General features: G+C 39.9%; 1 protein-coding gene across 2 annotated transcripts in view; it reads left to right on the top strand.

Moving 5' to 3' along the window:
- The first annotated feature begins 4,758 nt into the window (after positions 1-4,758).
- The window catches only part of erf (Ets2 repressor factor), a 42,278-nt gene continuing 21,768 nt past the window's right edge, over positions 4,759-25,268 (top strand). The window contains exon 1 of one of the 2 annotated variants that reach the window (XM_053637579.1): positions 4,759-5,378. In XM_053637579.1, the coding sequence (XP_053493554.1) occupies positions 5,357-5,378 (22 nt within the window). In that variant the 5' untranslated portion in view covers positions 4,759-5,356. The remainder of the gene's footprint in view (positions 5,379-25,268) is intronic. The other variant, XM_053637578.1, reaches the window with a different exon arrangement.

The following is a 25,268-nucleotide window of genomic DNA, read 5'->3' as shown; positions in this document are numbered from 1 at the left end:
CAATGGCAGCAAATACAGCTCCCGATTAGTGCAACATCGGCAAATGCATAAATAAATCAAGCAAATATCAGTACTTGAGCTTTCACTCATTTCCCACCGATGTGCTTGTAAGAAACAATAGGCTATGAAGGCTTTGTGCTATTCGCCAGGATGAGGATGAGCATTTTAAGAGATTTCCATGTGTACATTTCAAAGAATCTGACGACTTGAAAACCACTGGCCATAAATGCTTAACACATGGACAAATCAAACATTTGCTGTCTGGTGAAATGTTTTTGACAAACTCAGAAAAGCAAGCAGTGTGTGCAGGACCTGCTCCGTTTGCAGACCCCAACTACTCAGCTGTTCCTCCTCTAGATAATTGAGCTAACTTGCATCCTGCAACTGTGCCAGGAAATCGACTTAAACTAACTACCTATCTAGTTAGGTGTAAAAAAAATAAATAAAATAAAAATGCAGCTAGCTATTTACTGCTGTTCAGATTTGCTGTCACTCACACATTTCAGTACTTAAAAAATGTTCAGACTGGAACACTACTATTCATCACTGGAGAAAGGTCTATTCCCAAGCCTAATATGAAAACTCAATACAGAAGAGAATCTGTATTATTTATGCTAGTAATCTAGTTACCATACACACAGTATGTTCCACTACTGTTCCAAAATGAAGACCCTTTTTTAAAATTTCCTTGAAACTTTTCCTTTTTTCCCTTGATTTTGTGGTCACTAAACCATTTTTGTGTTTCTTATGATGTATGTTTTGGATCATTGTCCTGCTGGAAGATCCAACCACGACCCATTTTAGTTTTCTGGCAGAGGCAGTCAGGTTTTCATTTAATATCTGTTGATATTTGATAGAATCCATGATGCCATGTATCCTAACAAAATGTCCAGGTCCTCAGGCATAAAAACAGCCCCAAAACATTAAAGAGCCACCACCATATTTAACTGTGGGCATGAGGTACTTTTCCATATGGCTACCTCTCTGTGTGCTCCAAAACCACCTCTGGTGTTTATTGCCAAAAAGCTCTATTTTGATTTCATCTGACCATAGAACCCGATCCCATTTGAAGTTCCAGTAGTGTCTGGCAAACTGAAGATGCTTGAGTTTGTTTTTGGACGAGAGTAGAGGCTTTTTTTTTGAAACCCTTCCAAACAACTTGTGGTGATGTAGGTGAGTTCAGATTGTAGTTTTGGAGACTTTCTGACCCCAACACGCAACCAACTTCTGCAATTCTCCAGCTGTGATCCATGGAGAATTTTTGTCCACTCGTACCATCCTCTACACATTGCGTTGAGACAATATAGACACACGTCCTCTTCCAGGTTGATTCAAAACATTTCCTGTTGACTGGAACTTCTTAATTATTGCCCTGATGGTTGAAATTGGCATTTTCAATGCTTGTGCTATTTTCTTATAGTCATTTCCCATTTTGTGAAACTCAACAACCTTTTGCAGCACATCACAGCTATATTCCTTGGTCTTACCCATTGTTATGAATGACTAAGGGAATTCGGCCTATGTGTTACCTCATATTTATACTCCTGTGAAACATGAAGTCATGGTTAAACAATTTCCTTTTCTTAGTCACCCAGTGGGAATATCAATGTGAATATACTTCAAATATATTTTTCTCATATGAATTCATAGGGGTGCCAATAATTGTTGGACACCTATATTTAACAAAAAAATTTTTTATACATGTGTTGTGTTTGCAATTGTTTGATATCCATGAGAGCAGAGCAGTTTTGTAAATGTTTTGAACAAAAGATCAAAAGGTAAACAATAAAGACAAACAATTTGCTCTTATTTACCAAAGGTGCCAATATTAGTGGAGGGCACTGTACATATTATACTGGTTAACACTAAGACGAACAGTTTGTAGTATGTCACAAATATGTATGTACTTTGCTGTCCGCCTTTTTGAATCCCTACATTCGTGATTCCCTACACATCTCTGGGCAAAGCGTACCATGCTGTGTAGTGTTTAAATGGTAAATATGCCAAGTAGTATACGTATTAAGGCACTGAGACTCATAGATTATCTCAAGAAAGGCACAGTTCATGGAAGTCTGTCATTAATCATAAGGAAAACACAAACGAGGAAAAGTTGAATCATATAATAGTCTATTCAAAACATTTTGGTCTTTCAATATCTTTTTTATTCTCATGACAAATCAAAATGTTGTCAGTATGAATTTATGTGGTTAATTCCAAACTACAAGTACTTAATTACATTAATGTACATCACCCAGCTTAAGGTTTATTATGGTAAAAAGAATGTTATGCATTCGCCCTAACAACTCCATAGATATGGTGGATTAATTAAAATTAATGATATGAGATGTAAAACCTAATTAGACTATTTTCATTCGAAAAAAAATGTCAACAATATTGACAAACTTCAAAGACAGATCAACCATCTTGCTGCTAAAGGCCTCTATACGGCCAAAAGTATGTGCAACCCTAACCATCACACACATATGTGGTTCTTCTCCAAACTATTTCCAAAAAATTTGGAAGCACACAATTGTATAGAATGTCTTTGCATGCTATAGCATTACAGTTTCCCTTCACTGGAACTAAGACGCCCAAACCTGTTCCAGCATGACATAAAGTGCACAAAACGAGCTCCATGAAGACATGGTGTGTTAAGGTTGGAAGAAGGTGGAAGAACTTGAGTGTCCTCCACAGAGTCCTGACCTCAACCCCACTGAACACCTTTGGGATGAACTGGAATTGGAGCCTCCTCGACATCCCAACATCAGTGCCTGACCTCAACCTCACTAATGCTCTTGTAGCTGAATGAGCACAAATCCCCACAGCCACGCCCCAAAATCTAGTCAAAAGCCTTCCTAGAAGACTGAGTTTATTATAACAACAAAGGGAGAATAAATGGAATGGGATGTTCAGCATGTAGTTACAGTTGCAATCAAAATTATTCAGCCCCCATTGCAAATCAGGTTTATTGTCAAAATTTACAGACTTTCAGCTGTTTGCAATGAACAAATCAAACAAAAGCAATTGAAATAGTTCAACACAATGAATGCTTCAAGTGGTTTCCCCAAATTCAACTGAAAACGCAACTTATAATGACTTCTCCAGTTTCAAAATTATTCAACCTCTTCATGGCAAGCATCTTTAGTACTTAGTAGAGAATCCTTTTGCTGTTATGACCTGCTGCAAACGAGATGCATATCCACACACCAGCTTCCAGAGGAATCTTAGCCCATCTTCATGAGCAATGGCCTCCAGTTCAGTAATATTCTTTGGTTTGTGTGCTGCAATCACCTTCTTCAAATCCCACCAGAGATTTTCGATGGGGTTCAAGTCAGGTGACTGTGATGGCCCTGTAGAATCTTCCAGGATGACTTCTGCAACCAAGCGTTGGTGGAAGTTGAGGTATGCTTGGGATCATTGTCCTGTTGGAAGATCTAATGATGCCCAAGCTTCAGCTTCCTCACAGATGGCATGACATTTTCTCCTAGGATTTCCTGATACTTCAATGAATCCATCTGGCCTTCCACATGCTGCAGGTTTCCAGTGCCAGAGGACCCAAAGCAGCCCTAGAGCATCACCGAGCCACCACCATGCTTGACTGTGGACACAGTATTCTTTATTCATTCTTCTTCCTCCAGGCATATCGCTTATCCATCGTGCCGAAAAGTTTCATTGCTCCACAGAACAGAATCCCGAAACATCTGTGGCTTATTTATATGATTTTGAGTGGACTTTTCTTGTGCTTTTGGTTCAGAAGTGGTGTACATCTTGGAATTCTGTCATAGAAACCTTCTACGTTTAGTATGTGCCTTATTGTGCTCACTGAAACCTCAGTGTCTGTTGGCACCAAGTCTTGCTGCAGGTCTTTTGCAGTCACTCGAGGATTTTTCACAACCTGCCTTCTCAGAAATCTGCTTGCAGCCGTTGGTAGCTTCCTTTTTCTGCCCCATCCAGGTATTTCCCTTATTTTCTGCCCCTAACCAGCTCAGGTATTTCATATATTTTCTGCCCCTAGCCTGTTCAGGTATTTCATGTGTTCCAGCTCAAGCACAGCTGGTGCAACTAAAGAAACCCTTTAGTAGTTGCATCAGGTGTGCTTGAGACAACACCTGTTTTGCATATTTTGGATTGAATAATTTTGAAACTGTAGAAATCATTATAAGTTGCATTTTCAGTCGAATTTGTGGAAACCAATTGAAGCATTCGTTGTGTTGAACTATTTCACTTGCTTTTGTTTGCTTTGTTTATTGCAAACAGCTGAAAATCTGTACATTTTGACAATAAACCTGATTTGCAATGGGGGTTGAATAATTTTGATTCCAACTGTATAGTACACATGCAGGTAAATTGTCACTTGGGGTGAATGAGTTGAATGTAGGCCATTTTATGTTGTATTTTAAAAAAATTCTTCAGAAACAAATCAAATGAAGCATTTTAAACTTCAGGTAAGAAGGCCTCCCTGAATGACAGGACCAGTGGGTTGGTTAGAGAATCAAAATGGCGGCATAGTTGCAAACGCGTTGCATTGTAGGCCACTGCGTACGTCGCAGTGACGTGTGTGAAAACAACCTATACACTACACTGGTACAGAATTCAGTACATACACGCTGCAACAGCAGCAAAATCTCTCTTCTTTTCACGGGGCAGTGTGCGTGGGACAGCGTCGTGACGTCACCACGCGCTCGGGCGGTGTTTGAGGTTTCCACAGTAACAGCGAGAGAAAAGAGAATGACGCGAGCAGAGCGAACGAGCGAGTGGGCGTGGTCTTTCTCTCTCTCACTCACTGGTAGACGTGGGCGGCCCCGTGTGGTCGGGAGAACGAAACATGACACTCAGAAACGGAGGAGAGCGAGGGGGCGACGGGGGAAAAGAGCGCACGGGGAGTGAGTGGAAAAAAAATAAGAGGGGGGTGCTAAAAAATAAAAAAATAAAAAGAGACAGCGAGAGAGAACATTTAGAGAAAAGCACCAGACACTATAGATATCTTTGTTTCTATTGGTATGTTTTGACCGTCAGAATGATGTGGTGCAGCTCTGCAACGCGACCAAACTAATTAGTAATTTAGCAAGTAGCGTTCAGGCCACTGGCGCCCGGAGACGCACACGGCTACACCGCGGAACTCCTCTCCCATCTTGGCTACTGTTGGAGCACAAGTGCGGCTCTTCTGGAGTAAAACAACGTCCAGTCGAAATCCAGATCGATGAGGGACGGCGGAGGAGTGGAGTAGAGTGGAGCAGAGGATAGAAAGAAGGGACGCTGGTGGCGTGAAAGTAGCTAAAAGGGTAGGGAAAAGTTAGCGAGGAGTTTGTTTGCGGCGAGCAGAGGACTGGTTAGCGGATCCGGGCTCAGGGAGACCATGAAGACCGCGGGGGATTCCGGTGAGTTCACCATCACTCTGTGTTTATATATAAACCCGTGTTAGCTCGCGCGCTAATCTTTTATTTAAAACTCACCGTTTTAACGGTAGAGTTGGGACACTGAATGTGAACGCGCGCGCGCGCGCGCACACACACACACACACACACACACAATCCAGCTAACGTGACGTAACTTAGCTAATGAACCACCAGACAAACCTTACCCTTTAACTTCTTCTTCTAAAGTTTTATCTAAACTTCCCTAAGATCTAATCCTCACTTTCCCTTCATGTCAGAATGAAGAAAACTGTCCTACACAGTACCAGGACAGCGCGCTCCATGCTAACGGCTAACTAGCGCAAGTTTGCTCTCGATGGAACTCATTGTTGTTGTTGTTGTTATTATTGTTTGTTGTAATTGTCTAAACCCTGACATTATAGTTAGTGTAGGAGAAGTTTAGCTTTAATATAACGTTTAATGGCAGGTTAAAGGTGCAGATAGTCATGATTGGGAAGCCTCGCTTTGAAGCGGAAGAAACTTTTTTTTTTTTTTTTTTTTTTTTTTTTTTTAAAGCCGAATAACTCCTTCATTCCTCCTCAGATCACCGGCTCTGATCGGCTAAGCTAAACTGTGTTTGTACTATTATTTATTTCCCCTCGGGGTTTGACGAATATCACACATGTCGAGGATTGAAAGTGTGGGTTTGTAAGCAGGGCAGGGGAATGTTAGCCATCATGGGATCCACCATTTGCTGTTTTTTTTTTTTGCCTCCTTCCAGCCAGTTGAGAGTGTAAAAGTGCTGAGAATTTACACACACACAATCCCCCGGTCTTTGTCTGCCTCCATACACTATACTATAATATACAGGTGTATGTTAAAAATAATAGTAATAAATGTTGAATATTGTGGAAAAGTTTTTCTTCCCATAATTTAATTAAAAAAGTGGAACTTTAATATATTGTAGATTCATTACACATAAAGAGAAACAGTTCAAGCCTTTTTTTTTGTTTTAATCTTGATGATTATGGCTTCCAGCTCATGGAAATCAAAATCCAGTATCTCCAAATATTAGAATAAAGAATTTATAATACAGAAATGTCAGCCTTCTGAAAAGAATGTTAATTTATTCACTCAGTACTTTGTCAGAGCTCCTTTTGCACGAGTTACTGCATCAATGCGGCGTGGCATGGAGGCGATCAGCCTGTGGCACTGCTGAGGTGTTCTGGAAGCCCAGATTGCTTTGATAGCGGCCTTCAGCTCGTCTGTACTGTTGGTTCTGGTGTCTCTCATAGATTCTCTATGGGGTTCAGGTCAAACAGTTGGCTGGCAAATCAAGCACAGTAATATCATGGTCAGTAAACCAGTTACTAGTAGTTGTGGCACTGTGGGCAGGTGCCAAGTCCTGCTGTAAAAGGAAATCAGCATCTCCATAAAGCTTGTCAGAAGATGGAAGCAGGAAGTGCTCTAAAATCTCCTGTTAGACGCTGCATTGACTCTCGACTTGAGAAAACACAGTGGACCAACAGATGATATAGCACCCCAAATCATCACGAACTGTGGAAACTTCACTCTTCCTCCAGACTCTGGAACCTTGATTTCCAAATAAAATGCAAAATTTTATTTCCTGTTCCCCATGATTGTGGTTGTGTACTGAACCAGACTGGGAGGTTAAAGGCTCAGGAAACCTTTGCAGGTGTTTTGAGTTAATTATTTGATTAGATCTCTTCTCAGGTCAACATTTCTGTATCATAAATTCTTTACTCTAATATTTTGAGATACTGGATTTTTGATTTCCATGAGCTGTAAGCCGTAATCAAGATAAAAAAAAAAAGGCTTGAAATATTTCACTTCATGTAAATATATGAAAGTTCCACTTTTTGAAATAAATTACAGAAAAATCAACTTTCTAACAATATTAAATTCTTTACATACACCTGTATTTATTACCTCTGTTTTAAACAGACTTTTCATGCTATCTAATGAAAAATTATTTTTAAAAGCGTATTTTTTTTTTTTTTTTAGAAACATGTTCTTTTGATTTGAGTTTTGAACTCTAACAATATCTGCTTCAAATTAGTTCAGCTTTCTCCATAATGATATTTTCTTCAGTTTTGTTAATAAACAGTGAATTTCACTACATTATCTGTAATAAACACTGTCCTATCCAAAAGTTCAGGCCAATTTCCAGCCAAACAACCCCCCACCCCCCTTCCCAGAGGAAAATGTGATGTCATAGACTCATTTGCATATTTCCCTTATTCATCAAGATCATTAGCAAATCAAATGGTTACATGAAGTAAGATTTTCACTGAAGCCCTATTCAGAGGGGATTAGTTTATCAGTGGGACGTCTAAAACAGTTTTACACGTCTCCTTCCTCAGTGATAACACTCCTACAGGTGGAGCAAGTTTCTAGCAGGTTGTTTTTTCTACGAACCTGGACGTTTGTTTCACACGGTCATATGATCACATCTTGGTCACAACATGGTGTCCGAGCAGTTGGAGAGGGGCAGAGACCGGACCGAGGTTCCAGCATCAACTAGAAAACAGTTTATAATAGGAAAGTATTCATTTGAGTGATCAGTGATTGGTTGTTGGGAACAGTGCTTGGTTGTTGGGAACAGTTGTGAACACTGGTTGTTGGGAACACTGATTTCTTGGTTGTTGGGAGCAGTGGTGAACAGTGATTGGTTCTTGGGAACAGTGGAGAACTGTGATTGGTTGTTGGGAGCACTGGTGAACAGTGATTGGTTGTTGGGGGCAGTGGTGACCAGTGATTGGTAGTTGGGAACAGTGATTGCTTGTTGAACACAGATTGGTTGGTTGGGAGCAGTGGTGATCATTGATTGATTGGTGTTTGGGAATTGACAACTGTCTTTTGATAGCAACCGTCTCATCAGCTAACTGTGGTGAGTGATGTGTTCTTATCTTTTCAAAACACACTTTTTACATGTTTATGAAATACTGTACTTTCTATTAAGAACTCGGACACTGAAAGAAGCAGCGACGGTGATTAGTAATGAAGGAAATGCTTGCTCACTTTTATTACTCCACTAAATTATCTCCAAGTAAAGAGTTTAAAATGATGTGTGAGTGGTGATCAGGTTATTGGGAGAATTAGGATCAGTGATTGGTCATGGGGACTATTGGGGGTCACCGACTGGTTATCGGAAGCATTGGTGATCAGTAATTGGTCATGGGGGATAGTGGTGATCACCGATTGGTCATGGGGAATATTGGGGATCAGTGATTGGTCTTGGGGGATGTTGCAGATCAGTAGGAATTCAGAGTTTTATTTCTTCTTAGAAATTATGAGTTATGACCTTTTAGTTGAATGCACTGTTAGACCTGGCGTGTTTATGCTTTTTGGTTAAAAACTTAGTTTTAGAAGTTTCACTCACCATGTTTAACCCTAGCAGTCCTTGTGTTGTACACAGTGGGGTGGACAGATGATCAGTTTGTTAACTTGTGTGTGAGGATTGAGGAATGAGGAAGTGAGGAGTGAGAAGTGATCCTGCCCAATCCCGTGTTTTTTTTGCATGGAAATGTAATTTATTCGGCTTAAACCTGGTAGCTAACATTGTCATCGAGGTCTGAAGTGATGAAATGTAACATGTTCAGCTAGCGAGCTACTCAAGTGCGGTAATACAGACTAAGGGATTAACGAGGATTGGAGCTCCTGTAGAGGGAGCATGGTGTAGTGCGGTGTAGCCTTTGTCCTGATAAAACTCCTCATGTAGCACAGTTTGTTCATGAACTTGACAAAATGTTACCAAGTTAGCGGAGAAAGTTTCAGCTACGAGCCGTGTGTCTGCGTGGGATATTTTTTTTTGCTTTGTTGTGTTTAACTGTGAGGTGATGTGTCCTCACTGATCAGTTTAATAGCGACACCTCATTCGTGCATGTGTGCAGTCAGCCAATCAGTGTAATGCATGAAATTTGTTTTTTTTTCTTTCCCTCAGCCTTTTCAGGGGAAAAGTTAACAACGGTGTGTTTTTCATCACTCTTAAACAATGTTCTTTATTGTTATTAAAAACCAAATCTTGTTTTTAATAATGCCGGCATCATTTTTGTTTAAAAAAAAATTATGATGGCTTTATGCTTACAGGAGCCCACGTTGACTCACTGTGGGAATGTGATTGTTTCCAGCTTTATCCAGCTGATGAAATATTATTAGATGAATAATGTTTTTGATTGTTGCCTAAATAAGTTTCTTGATTCAGGAAAGACATTTAAACATAGTTAGGTTTCTTAACATTAGATAGAAGATAGAAAGATTTATTGTTATAATTTATGTTTTCAGCAGCTCTGCTTTCTTTCCAGGGCATAGTGGTAGGGTCAGCATCATCATCATCATACCGGTTCATGTTTTAGTTTTAACCCGAATATGAAAACAGATAGTAATATTTTAAAGTCCCCATCAAATCAAAATCAAAGTTTTGTGTCTTTTAGTATGAATATGTTGCCTTAAGGTTGTCTATAAGTTAGTGTGGTCCAGAACAATGACAATTCACATTTAGAAGCTTCAAAATACAATTACTCTCTACCACCGATGCGGAGCAACAGTTTTGATGACATTTCTGCACTTCAGCTTCTCATCAGATTTCCTGTCCAATCAAATGCTCTCTAGAATGTGATGTGTCCTGCCCCCAATATTATCAAAATCTAATTGCTGAAGTTACCTTGGCTGTGAGGAAAGCTAAACCTTATTGGCCATTTAAAAAGGGGGAGGAGCCACTCAATCTGTCCTGCCCTGACTTCCTGTTTCAGTGGAAATTACGTCAATACATCGAATAATGCTGTGTGTTTTAACGCACTTCACAGGGACTTTAATTACTATGTTTAAGTTTTTAAGCACTTAAAATTGTATAACTTCTAGAACATAAAGAATCAGTTAAGTGAATAAGTTTAGCTAACACCAAAGCCTCTAGTGTACTTCATTTTTTACATGTACACTTGCATATACGCACAGTCTCGCACACAGTCTTTCAAAGTATACTCCATTTGACATGTATGCATATATATGTGCGTTCCGACAACTTGCACCACCCCTCCTGGCCTACAAGAGTCAGTACAGAGCAGTAAAGCAGGTCTTCTGGTGTGAAGGACGACAACGAAGAAGAATCCCAACAACACGAATTACAATCTCTCGGCACGATTAGCACCCATATACAAATCCTTATACTCTTTAAGGCTAGGATTATACAAATGCGGGTACTTTCTAACCTGCACTCGTTTCCGTTTAATTCCGTTTTTTCTTCAACTACCTTGAGAATCAATGACCCTGGGTCACTGCTGCCACCTTGTGGAACAACTAAATAGTGTGACCTGCGCGTACAAGTACGCATGGTTAGAAAAATCGGTTATTCTGCTGATGACGAAATTTGCGTCATGCGTTCTGTACGATGTTCCTGGCGTACGCGTAAAAAATTAAGCATACTTTCTGCTTAAGGATCAGACGCCGGTGGTGATGACGGTTCTCGCTTAAATCACTTCATCACCCTGCCTTTTCATGCCGTGGTTCATTTGATGTTCATTTGGTTGTAACGAAGAGAAGAAAAGGGTTTATACAACGCAGCGCTTAACACAAGCTCACACACAGTTTATTGGGGTGTTGACTCCTCCACATTCCACTTTAATGGTTTGTGTCTGCATTGCATTACACACACACACACACACACACACACACACAACACACTTGGGCCTGTCTCGGTCTCTTAAGTTGCCATCTTTGTGGTGACGCCACTTTGACGTGCTGCGTCTTATTTTTGCTGGTGTAATTTATTTTTGAAGGCAGCTCCAGTGTTGGCGCGGTGTGGCTTGGACTCCCCAGCAGGTCTGCACGTGTGGTGTGAAACATTAGAAGAGCGTGCGTTTCAGTGCCGTTTGGTTCAGGCTACTTTAGTTCTTCCCGATCTGACTCACAGAGGCGTTTATGCGAAGGAGAGCTTGCTGTCGCAGCCCGTTACTAGGTTTCTGATTCAGCGCGGTGGAACCGCTCGTGTAGCTCAGTGGAAATAAATCTATTAAACGGTGATATCGTCATGTAAAAGCAGCCACGTCTTTCCTCTCGGTGATTTCCAGACCTCCTCCTCGGCCGAGCGCTTTGAAGGCGATCAGCACTTAAGATAGTGTAGCATTGTACTGTCAGGTGTGTTTTTTATCGAGCCTGATGTTGATGAGAGCAGAGAGTATGAGAGAGAGAGAGATGTGAGGGAGGAGTGGCGTCTCAGAAAAGAAAGAAGAGCTTGGGATCGGTCGCATTTCTCTGCCCATGGAGACAGTGTTCTAATCCCACAGCTGGAGCTAGCACGTGTCGTCAGCATGCCGTCTGTGGTGTGTGTGTGAGCGCGTCTGGAGTAAAATGAAAGTGAAGACGGAGACTCGAGACCTAACCACAACACAGAACTTAAAAATAGAGCCTTGAGCCCATTGCTTTCTCCTGTTCTTACACATTCACTCCCCTCCTCCTCTCCTCTTTTTCCACACATTCCGTCTCTGCTTTGTTTCCAGGCTTTAATCCTTCTGCTTGCTTTTCATTTATTGACACTCTTGACAATAATCCACGTACATTGATTTATTCTTACATGCAGGACTATAAGGCTCAGAAACCCAAAGAGGTAAAATCCAGAAAGGCAGGTCAGACAAGCGCGAGGTGATTACCTGCGGTCCAGATCAGCATCTCTTGGCCCCCACTCAGGGTTCGCCAGCATGTACAAACACACACACACACTCAGCACACACACATACACACTCAGGATGGACAACAGCACTTATTAAGCTTCTATGCGTTTGCCAGTAAATTAATCTACCGCAATGTCCCATACACAACACTATGATAATTAGGGCTGCGTTGATCCTGATATTGGCTTCACTCCAACACTAATCTCATGTACTCGTACTCCTAACAGACACCTCATTACCAACAGCCAGGTAATACCGTGTAACATTAGACTAGCGTATGTTGTTTTGATAATGAACAGACAACATGATGGGGATCTGTGCTCTGCGACAACGTCACAAGGAGGAACTGCAGCGTCTTCCTACAATACAAGTCACCTGATAAACCATCACAACGTGTTCATCCCTTGTTAGGAGCAAAACGCAGATTAGGTGTTGCTATGTGAGTGAAAATAACCGCTCTATCTCATTAGGGCTGTGCCGTATCCTATTGACCGGTACAATTCCTCCCCGTGGTTAGAATTTGTCAGCCCGTGATGTTGGCGATATAGTTGATGACGTGTTTACGTGAGCATCTCGCACCGATGACAAGACCGAGAACAACAATGTGTCAACAAGTAACATAAAGCAAACGCCTTTAATTCAGAAGGGTATTGTCCGAGCGTTTCCCAGTTTCACTCCTTATGATAAAAAAATGTAAACGCTGGACTTGTGAATGTTACTCTTTTCATATCTTCATTTATGTCATTACTGCAAAAAAAATACCATGAAATATAATGATAATTTTGTCAATATAGCGCATCCCTTTCACTCATAGTGGTGTTCCTGACAAACAGCCGCCATCAGACGAGGAGGGATTCCAACTGTAGGTTACTCACAGCTGTATAGAAACGCTTTCCCACAGTGTAATAAAACCCACTGCCACCCCGCACCATCCAAAATTACCAATGTAGCTCAGGCACCTTCATTTAAAATCAGCTCGCATAGTTTTTCACCTAAATATAAAAAGCTATACCGAAATACCTTGTATAAAAAGTATAATAAGTTCCATTCATAACCATAATATGAATAGCTGTTCTCAGTCATGTAGTCAGGATAGTTAGAATTATTTAAGTGAACGCAGTACACAGGGAGACAAGAACGTAACAAACACACATCAAGGAGAAATATCTAGTTTAGTCCGTCCTTCTAGATCTGACTTAAAACTGAAGAGCAGCCAAGAAAGTAGGTTATATGTGGAAGATGTTTATTGCGCACAAACCCGTTTTGACTGTCGGCTGCAGGACTACAGTAAACGTTGCTGTTTTGAGCGTGTCTGGAGAGGAGACACGCTGTTTCTTCATCTAGCCCAGTATAATCTGATCTAGGCAGGGCAATGCCGTTTAAAATTAGATGCTCGGCGCTCAGAATGAGCATACAACAGCAAGAAGTAGACGCTAAGTCTGACCTGAGCTGGGTTCATACTGGCTGACCTCCACCTGCCCTCCAGCGGAGACACTTGGGCCGAGTTCACGCTGGAGCAGTGTTCTCCGCCTTGCTTAAAGCTCTTCAGAAAGATGTTTATTGGTCAAGAGTGTAACACCTGACTAGTTCTTCTTAATTCATCGACATTCCTTTGCATATGAAAGACATAAGACCGACCATATCTCTTTCGTGTCCGAGGAAACGGAACAAAGACTTCAGCATTTCTACGGCAAAACCCAGTGATTGGTTCAGGGTTCTTCAGTTCCCAAAATTTGCTTTATTTAATTGCATACTGAACTGTAATATTGAAAGCAGGACTGTGCCAATCAAGCCTCTGTGGATTTCCATGAAGCTAACATGCAACAGCGACTAACTTGCTTTCAGTTCTTGGTGGAGTGTGAATGAAGGGAGTGTGAACTAGACCCTACTTTTGTATTGTGAGTTACAAGGGCCAGGTTAACGTGGCTGTCCTGTTCATGAGCATGCTGTAGACCTGCACGGGCCTGTTGGTGGAGTCGCTTGGCTGATCTTCATGCTTAGCAGTCTTCACATAGCAGGAAAATTGGCCCAGAAACACACCCCGCCTGACCATCTATGGCTGATTTAATCACAGCCCTAAAAGGAACTCCCCTGTGATGCGTCTGGTTTCTGTCTGGACGGAGTTGGCTGTTGCACTGTGGCGTCCCGGACATCTGGAGCATGGTCGTCGCCGCCGTTTGCCGGGAACAGGATTTTTGGTCTTGCCTGTGTTGACACAAAGATGTGAAAACAACAGCTCCTAGATGTTTAGCTTGCAGAGACACATCTGTTCTTACAGGGATAACGCCTGCTTCATTTTAGACACAAGGCCGTGGATTTGCAACACTCAGTGTCTCACTCAGTAGTGACCTACCAGGATGTGTTGTGTACAGGAATGACTTTAATGCTTCATGGCCTCAGGTGTCTCATACAGGGTTAAAATTTTCCTAAACAGTTTTTTGTCAGTGTTTGATCTTAAGTCCATTAGATCAAGCAACACATGTTTGGTGTTATGACTAGGGCATAGCCTTAGTTTCTGGCAAGCCGCATCAACTCATTCTTGTTCCTGTCAGGCCTGTGTAGTCTACCCCTGTGAAAACATGGAATAGTCCACGTGCCAGTCTTTTTAACTCTGTTATATTCAGTCCTCAAAGCTCAGCAGATGAGCTGACTGTTTTTTCCCCTAATGGCTCCTCTGAACATGGACTCGCGTTATAAGTGCGTTTAGCAGTATATATATTTAAGCAGAATAAAATCATTGCTGCCTGCATCACGACAAGCCAAAAAGGTTTCTGCAACATAATAATGAACGTTTGTAATCAGTAAAAAACAGTGCTCGTTGCTCTCAAAGTAGAAAAGTCAGGTATGATTGGGGTTTGTCTTCACAATGCTGTTACGTCTCGCTTCTAACAAGTTTCCAAAATGACCCTGATCAACAGAAGCAGCGTGATTTATTTAAATGTTAAAACAAGCTTGGGCGATAAGACAGAAATATAATATCATATATGATGCTCGAGGAAATTTCTACAGTACTAGCTAAAAAACTGTCCACAAAACAGTAGGAAAATAAATAAAAACTGTTAAAACTGACTGATACTTTTTCTTTAATGAATACAAAGAAGAAGAAAAATAATCGGCATCCGTTCAGCAGCATTTAATTTGTAATTATTAAAAACATAAAAACATCACCATACCGACGATATCTCAGAAAAGTGTATCACGTAATCGTTTATCACGATATCGAGATTATAACGATGTATCGCCCAGCCTTATGAGTGTTACTCTCTCCTCATTTAACCTCCTGCGATTGCATGGTGCTGAGCAGCTCATTCAGGGTCGCTGGTTTAGTTGGTGAAGCATTGCAGGATATAACGTTGTGAGATTTGGTTATTTGAAATCACTATGTTGGATTTTCAGTGTGCCCAGTATTATAAAGAGGTGTTAACTGGATAGAATATAGGTTGACTGTTATGCTTGTGAGATGGTATGTAATACACCATCGTCCTATTGTAGTCCCCTATAGGGACTGTCCATTACTGATCAAGGATAGTATCGCCTGTGCCTCTGAGGGGCGGGGGAATGAAGTGGGCTTCGCCAGACATACTTAACCCATTTCGTGCACGTTATATTGTTACGGCAGAAAAAATACAGATTTATAAAAAAAATATTGAAAAGTTAACATTGGAGAATTCAAAACACCTACGCACAGCTGCTGCTCGTCGTTTTACAGAGAAACTGGAAAGTGTAAACTCCTCCATCCTAAAGACTTACCTGTGACTGTTAATGTGCCCCAAACAAGAGCCTGGCTGGATGTAGCTTAAGGTCATTTACACACCTGAGTGTTTTTCCATACTCAGAATGTTCTTGTACTAGAGCAGCTCCTCGTTTGCGATGATGTACCACACAGCCAAAAACTGGTGCTGTTCTTCACTTGCGTGGTGGAACCATAGGAAAATCTTTTTAAAAACAGTAAAGGCCCTTTCACACTGGGATGTTTTTCACAGCACGTTAAAAGGTCTGTTTAACACCCCAATGCTGTCAATAGGAGTGTTCACACCCATGTGTAAAATGCGGCAAATGTTTTTTACATCGAGGGGGTCATTTTATTAATTAAAATTAATCATATTTATTTTAAAGCAGCATGTTAAGAACTGGCCGACCAATGAGATTCCCGCTTTTGTGCACATGCACGGAGCCACTGAAGTTATATAAAAACCACGACTTGGTGGCGCTCAAGTACAAAACTGTCTTGCCAAAAAAGAAGACGAAGATAAAGCTGTTCAACATGTAAACCTGAAACCTCTTTACTAGCATCCACCATTTTAGTGAGAGTGCACAAGTGACATACCTGAAATAAAATTCTCACTGCTAATAAATCCTTCTGCATACACACACAAGGTATCCTTTGAAAGCACCAGATTAAAAAATACCCATTAAATACTATATACACCAAAGTGTGTGTGTATACATTTATATATATATATATATATATATATATATATATATATATATATATATATATATATATATATATATACACACACACACACAATATTATAAGGTATTTAACTTTAATATATAACTTAACTGATGAGAACTTGACTCATTATGTTGTGGCTATTTTTTGACGTCACTGAAATGCAAGCATATATTCTAATTGATCCATTTAATTCTTTCAGTGTTTCCAAACTAGATAGCATTGTTTGTTCCTTTGTCTCTTCCCTGCAAATGTAATCCACTGATTGATAGTCCATTGTATTTATTTTGCACCTGGCATGCATATATATATATATATATATATATATATATATATATATATATATATATATATATATATATATATATAAATAAAATATGCGTTCAAGTATTCTTTGACCTCTTACTCAGATAGCATTATTGAGCCGTTGTATTATCATATTGACCACAAAAAAAAGACTATTCATAGTCAACACTTCATCAATTTGCAGGAACATTAACATTTTTGGGCACAACAATAGTTGCCATATACCCACCCCCTCCCAAACAAATTAGATTTAAAAAAATAATAATCTGGGTCTTTTCATAAGTATGTGAATGCTGTTGCTGGGACTTTGATATAATGAAATCATTACTTATTTAAAGTGTATATTGTTTTAAATTATAAGTTTAAGGATTTAGCTTTAAAGGAGTATTTGATGCAGTGACCAAATCAGCAAATACCTTACATTTTGATAGAACATGTTAGATCAAAAATGATATCGGTAGCTGTAGTGAGTGCCGGTGCTTATAGGTAGTATGTATTAATAATTGATGAAAGAAACTGACACTTGGAGGCAATAGATATGATTCAATTTTATTAAAGTTACCAGGGAAATTGTACATAAAGAGAAAAAAATACAAGAAAAAATGTATACATTAAGCTGTTAAAATGGGGAAATGATTGTCTCACACATCAACAGTAGTGTTTTATCAGTTCTCCAGACCATGGTTCACATGGTCATTCTGCCAAGCAACTTCTGCTGGCCAGTTAAAGTAGTCTTTGTACAGTCGTGGATGCTCGCCGCCCCTACAATGTTCAAAACCTTGTAGTGTTCGCTCACGATCACATCATCCTCTGTGGCATGAGCCTGGCGCTCTCCTTCTCAGTGATTAGCGGGTTTCGGAAACGGAAAGCTGTACTGCGCCACCTTGTGTACTTCTGCTTTTCAATAAGTGCCATCTACTGTCAGGGGGTGAATTTGCACGATCATTCAGCCTGTTGCCTGCGTTTTACGCCTGGGTGTGAACACAAAAAAGCATCGAAAAAACGTCCCTGTGTGAAAGGGCTTTAAATGGATGAAATTCCTGCCTACTGTTTTGCAGAACTGTGTGCAATCGTGGCATATTGCATTGCGTAATCAATTCCTGGTTTGGACTCGAATAAGTGTGAAAGAGCCCTGTGGTGTTGATGTTCTGAATAAACATATCACTCTGTCTCAGTCCTCAAGCCATCTCTGGCTAGTAGTGTCCAGTGTTAATAACCAGTGTTAATAAGGTTAGTCTAGGTCAGAGGTTCCCAAACCAAGGGGGTTGCTTGATTTACAAATGGGGGCATGAGAGAAACTCACGATCTCCTCAGTCATTCAATTGTTTAACAAATTAATATTAGAAACATGGAAGATTTATTTCAGCGTTAGAAAGTCACATTCAGACAAGCCATATTTAAATGAATAGTGTAGATTTTACATGCTGGACCCCCACTGGACAAACTAGTGTTGCATCTCCGATCACATTTTCACGTACTCTTCAGGACCGCTATTAAGTACTAACACTAACCGTTTTTTTATTACAGTTTAGTGTCTTAATTTTAAAAGTGCAGTTTTTAATTTGACACGCAGCTCATGACTGCAGTCACGATGATGGCGGGAAATCTTGAGCGAGCGTTCGTCACTGTGTTTGAAATCACTGAACATCCTACTGTTTGACTTGGAAACTTGGCTGATGTTTTATCTCTAGAGAGAGTTGCATTTAAATAGTCCCAACGTACCAAAGATACGCAGGTGAGTGTGTGAATAATGCCGCTCGCATTACTTTGTTCCAAGCACCACGCACCAGGTATAAACCCGATTCCGCTGCTTTGTGTCGGGCCGTAATACACAACCCCAGCATGGTTTTATTCTCCTATAACAAGGCAGCACCGATCCCGTTTCTCTAGGTCATTAAGGTCCCGAAGACTTTAGTTCCAACCGTAATGGTGCTCACCTGACCATCTAATCATTAGAAACCTCAAGAAGTTCCTGATCAACTAAAACAGGTGTGTTAGGATTTGGTTGGAGGTGAAACCTGCAGGAAGCTAGATCTCCAGGAAGACGGTTGGTGACAACTGGTGTAAGGAATGTTCCTTTTGGTTTTTAGTCCCTTGCGTTACACACGTGTATGTTCCCAACATTGTCAAATGCTTACAATGCTCCTAAATGATACATCTGGAATTTGAAAGTAATGTAGAGTGGTCAAAGCTTGGGCTTACAGAAAATTCATAATGCCCACACGGAGTCATTTAGCATAAAAGTTTGGGAACCCGTGCTTTAGACTGTACTCACACACATATATATATACACACACACACACACAGGGTTATGTAGCAGTGTAACTTGGATATTTAGAGGCCTGAAGCTTGGCATCTACACCTGCAGCTGACTTCCTGTCTCTTTGATGTTCTCCTCCTAACCTCCACATATCTTTTCCTGCTTCACTTGTTCTCAGCCTCTCTCTCGCTATCTCGCTCTGCGATTCAAGCGCCAGAAGTGTGTCGTCTTTATCTTCTCTTGTAAAATATTCATCAAGAAAAAAATATTTTTGTTAGAGTTATAGATAAAGCGATAGAGTTGAAACTTCAGAATTGTCAATTGTTAGGCTTATAATTAAGATCATAATTATGACGGTTCTTGAAGGATTCTGTTAGGAACACTGTGTATATATGAAGCTCTTCTCTTGCAGGCTGTGTTAGCGCGGATGTCTGCACAGCTGAAATCCTGAGCAGAAATAACTAGTTTGTGTAAAATGTTAATCGTATCGGCGTGCCAAGTGTGCAGTGTGTCCTCCCAGTGTTAAAACCAAGCATCAATATTAACCATTCATTTGAATGTTTCTGTTCTTCTGCCAATAGACATTTAGAGGTTTTGAGCGATGACTTGTGGTACAGCGTCAGTGCTCATTGGTTACTGTGAATAACGGGGTCTAGTGGAGTACTGTTTCATGCATGTACTTAAATGCTAACACTAACTACAGAACTCTTAAGTCTAGTCTTTTTAATATCGGGTCACTAACTGTCTGTCTTTTTGTCAGATAATCTGTTACAGCATGAGATTATTATTATTATTATTAGTAGTAGTAGTAGTAGTAGTATTACTATGTTATTATGTTAAGGCTCTGGGTTACTGATCAGAAGGTCGGTGGTTTAAGCCCCAGCACTGCCAAGCTGCCACTGTTGGGCCCTTGAGCAAGGCCCTTAACCCTCTCTGCTCCAGGGGCGCTGTATCATGGCTGACCCTGCACTCTGACCCCAACTTCCTGACATGCTGGGGTATGCGAAAAAAAGAATTTCACTGTGCATATTTGTGTGATCAATAAAGACCCAATAGTAATAATAATAAAAATAATAATAAGTGTTTATTCTAACCAAATGAGACACAGAAACTAACACAAGGTGATGGTGTTTTGTACATTTTCAGTTTTCTGTTCTGACCAGACCAATTCAAAGTAAGTATCTGCTGGCTGTTTCACTAACTGAAACTCTCCCACGATGAAAAAATTTTTTCTTGCGGTGTTAGTGCGAGGTGAATCATTTTTGGGTTGTGGAATCGACTCCAAAGCTTTGGGGTTGACTCTTAGTTTTCATTGCCTGGAATCAGTGATTCGACTCTTTCTGGGGTCGATGTGAACAGAAAGCAGGACGGAGACTTGGTGACACACAGCATTTATTAAAAAGCTGCTAAGAAAATGAAATAATGTAGCCTTTATGAACAAGAAGATATAATTCTAACAAGCTACTCGCTTCCCAAAACTGCATAACGGCACATCTTTCAAGACCCACACTGTGTTTTGAATTGAGAAAACACTTGTCTTGTAGACTAATCATTCATTCGAGAACACGTTCAGTCATTTTCAACCCATCGAGCTTTCAATCACAGGCTTTGCGGTAGTATCGCAAGACATTGTTTACTGATGGAGCAGGAGAGATGTCACAGCTTTAAAACCGGATAAGGAAGGACAAATCAAAATAATATACAGCACTTAATATTCAAGAAGGTACATCCAGTTTCCACTGTTTCTCACATTGACCACAAATTTAAAATAGTACTCACATGAAAGCACTAGTAATGTCATGAACCGAACAGTGGAGTGTAATGTAAAGGAGTTCACATACTTTAGAGGAGGTTTTACTGTTTTCTCTTTTGTAACCCGCTCCACCATTTCCACCAAATGTGTGCATTTAATCTAAACGAAGTAGTGTTGGGTCCAAGTCCACCTTTATCGAGTTCGAGTCCGGACGAGTCCAGAAAGGAATTAAATTGAAAGAAGAGTTGAAATTGCAATTGTAAACTCACCACTGAGCTGTTAATATTTTAACCTTCACAAACCAGTGGCACAAATGTAACAAAAATACCTCTATTACATCTTGCCACTTAATATTTATATTTTATGTCCTCAGCACCTCAACGAGTTTCCTATCAAAAAAATGGTTTCAATAAAAAAAGGATATAGAGATATATGTGAAACATTTATTATATTACTGGTGTATGAAAATACAAAAGTTGTTTTGTTATTGTATCACACTATATTGTGTCCTCCAGTTCAAGTTAACATAATTATGATTTGATGCGTCTCACCCACAGTTATATAGGCTGAGAGAGAGAGAGAGTTACATTCAGCAGCATGTCATAACAACAAGCTTCCTGTTTTATTACTGCTTTTAATCAAACTCATTTCTTAAGTATAACTCATTTGTTAAGTGTAACTTTTTTTCACTTTAGGAATTTAAAAAATCCCCATCAGCAGGCAGGGTTTATGATATTTACTACATTAAGTACACTTCATATTTTTACGTGAAATTCGAGACTGGAATCACCAAATGCTAATGTTTAAGGCCGGGCAATATGACTACAATCTTATTCACGATAACGATACGTTTTCTCAGGTCTTTCAGTAGTATTCAAGTAAGAAATTCTATGGAAATGGAATAAAGCGATTAAATGTAAAATAAAATAGACTTCACTGTATGACATATACAGTGATTCTTATTACATTTACTGAAGTTATTCAGTCAAATGAGTGATTTTCTCTGTCTTTTGTTGTTTGAACATTAATGCCACAGACAGCAGCAGGTTTATTAGACTGCTGTCACTTTAAGACCTAATGCACAGATCCAATATACTGTACTGACACACCTCCAATTTTTGGAATGTTCCAGCTTTGAAGTTGGACAGTGCTGTCTGCCGTGTTCTGCATACATGATGCTCCCAGATGCTCATGATTGGCTAGTGTCTTGGTGATTGACAGTGGAGAGCAGGTATGCCCCTCCCACACTCAAACTCCTGGCCATTGATGGCTGTGACGGTCAGGATTTGAACCCATGATCTCCAGGTGATGGGGCACTTTTCTATTGCACCTCTTGGGATCCTGAATCTCACTCGCATTAGTACATTTGTATCATGTAAGGATTGTGTCAGGGTGTTTACGTGAGGTGAGGTGTGTGTGTGTGTGTGTGTATGTATGTGCGTGTTAGGTGGTCTCTTAAGTCTATACCCATTGGTGACTGTAAGTGTCTTTGAAGCAGGAGTCCCAGCAGAGATCATCGACCTTAGGGGCTGTACCTGTTATTGTACTTAAGCCGTGTGTGTGTTTCTCAGCTGTAGTGTGTCGAGGTGCGGTGCATTGCTTCAGAATGTTGACTTGTAAAGACAGTCCTCAAAGCCCTCACAAGAGACCTAAACCTTATTTACAGTGCCTTCCAGAATTATTGGCACCCTTTCATAACAATTGTATATATTAACATTGCACACAATAGTTTATTTGAATTTTACACTCATACATTAGGTGATAGTGTTGTGTGATATAGATTTTTATAAATGAGTATAGTAATTAACTGATGTTAAATATATACGTGTGTAATGTTAGCCAGGTCGAACACACACTGATGTGGAGGAAGGGAGGCGCAGTCATTGTGTTGATTGTTGATCTGTTTTATTAGGGAGGTAAAGATGGCTCTCTTGTGATGACTCGCTGCTGTTCCCTGCTGTTAAATTGAATATATATAGATTATATTGTACAAGCCTTGTACAGTCCCTCCAGGGATATTCGGAGGAGCTTGCAATTTTTCAAAATTACTGCAGATTTTCTGCAGTCTGGGGCCTAGACGTGTCATGTGATGTCATCACATCGCGCATTCAGCCAAAAACCCTCTTTGATTCACGTGCGTCGAACATGAGTACAGCTAAAAGGTCTCATTTACCAACAAACATCACTCTAAAAGAGCATGCAAAATGGTTTCCTGCAAGTGCAAATTCACCCATTTTTGGCCTCAACAATCACACAAAAAAAGAGACTGCTTTTAACAAAAAAAAAATCATTAGAATAGTACAATCATGTGCCACAATTATTGAAAACCAGACGGAGTATTTTTAATGAAAGCAAACAAATTATCCTTATTTATAATCAACTTTCAGTCACCAGAAACTCCATTAGCTTTAGTCATGTCATTTTTCCCTGAGGTATAAATATGAGGTTGCTCACATGTAGGGACTGAAATTTTGATGATGAACACATGAAATTTTCCCACCAGTTAATCGACGTGTGAGAACACCTGTAATACCAGTATCACCGCGAAAGCCAGTGCGGCTTTGCACATTTTACTTTTGTTTTCGAATTTGACAAAGTGGCTTATATTAAACACAGAACTTCTGAAACCAAATCTTCCGCCATCATCTTGTCAGTCAGCTCGCCTCACTCTCGTCACGTGCTAAATGAAATGAGTCCCGCTGATCTGAGCTGCGACTCATTCGGCTCATGCTGAATTGAGCAGAAAATTCTGTTTTTAACTGTAGCATCCATTCTCTAACTGAACTAAATGACTTTTATTACTATAAAAAGGCAAAACCTCCACATGGAATCGGTGTGCAGCCCGAACACCATGTAACGCAGACTATCACAGCAAGCCTACTCACACACAAACCTATACACAGCTCCTTGAAGTGGTTAAAAGTGTTCGAAATGAAAAGCGAGTGGGAATTCTCATTTTACATAAAGTCCTGTGCACAACTTTAAATATTAACACACTTGAACGACAACACAATCTGTTTCTGTCTGTTCTAATAACCACTTTTAAACCGACTGACATCTGAACCAGCTACATCGCAGCTTATAAATGATCGCCTAGCAGCGGCGCTGGTCAGACCCACACCAGCCTGCTGACTTTTTCTTCCACAGAACATTTTGCGGCCACTTCGCAGTGTAATGTCAGACCTCCTCAGATGAAAATGCAGAAATTCATTCCCCCTTTTTTTTGTATAATGCATTTTCAGTAGTAGCGTTTTCACCGTTATCCAAGCACTCCTTCACCGTAGAAGCGTCACATTTCTGCCAGCTGGAAGACAACTTGCTGTTGCCCTAAATCACAAGCCAAGTTCAAACTCAAGACCTGTGGGACAAATACAGTACTGCATGACCTATAATGTAATAAAAATAAAATTGTGCTAGTGTTTAGTTTGATTCAGTGATTAACCCCAAATCCCAAAAATGTATCATCCAATGTAGAGACCTACAGATATGTTTTAAAGGAGAAAAAAAAAATTGATGGAGCACAAAGAGAAGAGAGAAGGAAGACAAGCACATTAATCTTAGCAAGAGGTAATCCCATGAGAGTTCACCTTCAATCTCTTTCTTAACGATATAGATTTCAGATATTTGGAAAACACATATATAAAACATGTGAGCGATTCTTTACCTTTTAAAGAAATAAAGTTCTTACCAGAAGAACAAACCCATTTTTAATTTAGTCCATGTATGTCTGTATTTTACTGAATTAATGTGCTCTAGTAGACATTAGAAGGAAATTGCCACATTTATCCACAACATATGAGGTGTGCACCAATACTACAATGACATTTTCATCCAGCTGTATTTCATGTTTTCAAAAGAGGGTTCAAAAACCTTTTCTTTTTTTAAGAAAAATAACCTTTATATTAGAAATAAGCATTTTGCAGAAAGATTGACAAATGTCTGAGAAATAAATGCACTCACTTTGTCATAACAGCAATGCCTTTTGAATTTATACGGGCAGTATTTAGGACGTCGCTGTGCTTCAGTGCTGTAAAGTTTTCAAGATTAAGTTTATATCATATGATAATTGCAACTAGAAATAACTTTCTGCACAAAGTAAAAAAAAAAAAAATTATGTCCATGCTAATTATAATCAACAACCCGTCTCCCTTCTTTGCTCTGATCAAGCATCATAATGCGCTATGGACGCTTCATATTAAATCGTGTATGCATATAAGTCAAACAACATGGTAAACAAATGTGCACTGGTGATATTACTGTGATCCGTTTCAGGCTTACTGTAAATCGTGATGTTTTAGATATGAATTTATTCTAATATCATTTTAGAAATTTAATTCTAATAACAGCAAAGAACGCATGGGGATTTACAGATCGCTTCAAATTTATCGTTCTTACAATATTTGAGTGTATGAGAGAGCGAGAGAGAGATAAACGGCTGTGTGCATATGTTCAC

This window comes from Ictalurus furcatus, chromosome 12, assembly GCF_023375685.1.
Source record: "Ictalurus furcatus strain D&B chromosome 12, Billie_1.0, whole genome shotgun sequence".
Classification (NCBI taxonomy): domain Eukaryota; kingdom Metazoa; phylum Chordata; class Actinopteri; order Siluriformes; family Ictaluridae; genus Ictalurus; species Ictalurus furcatus.
The sequence above is the reverse complement of the archived record's forward strand: the minus strand, read 5'-3'. Positions and strand labels throughout refer to the sequence as shown.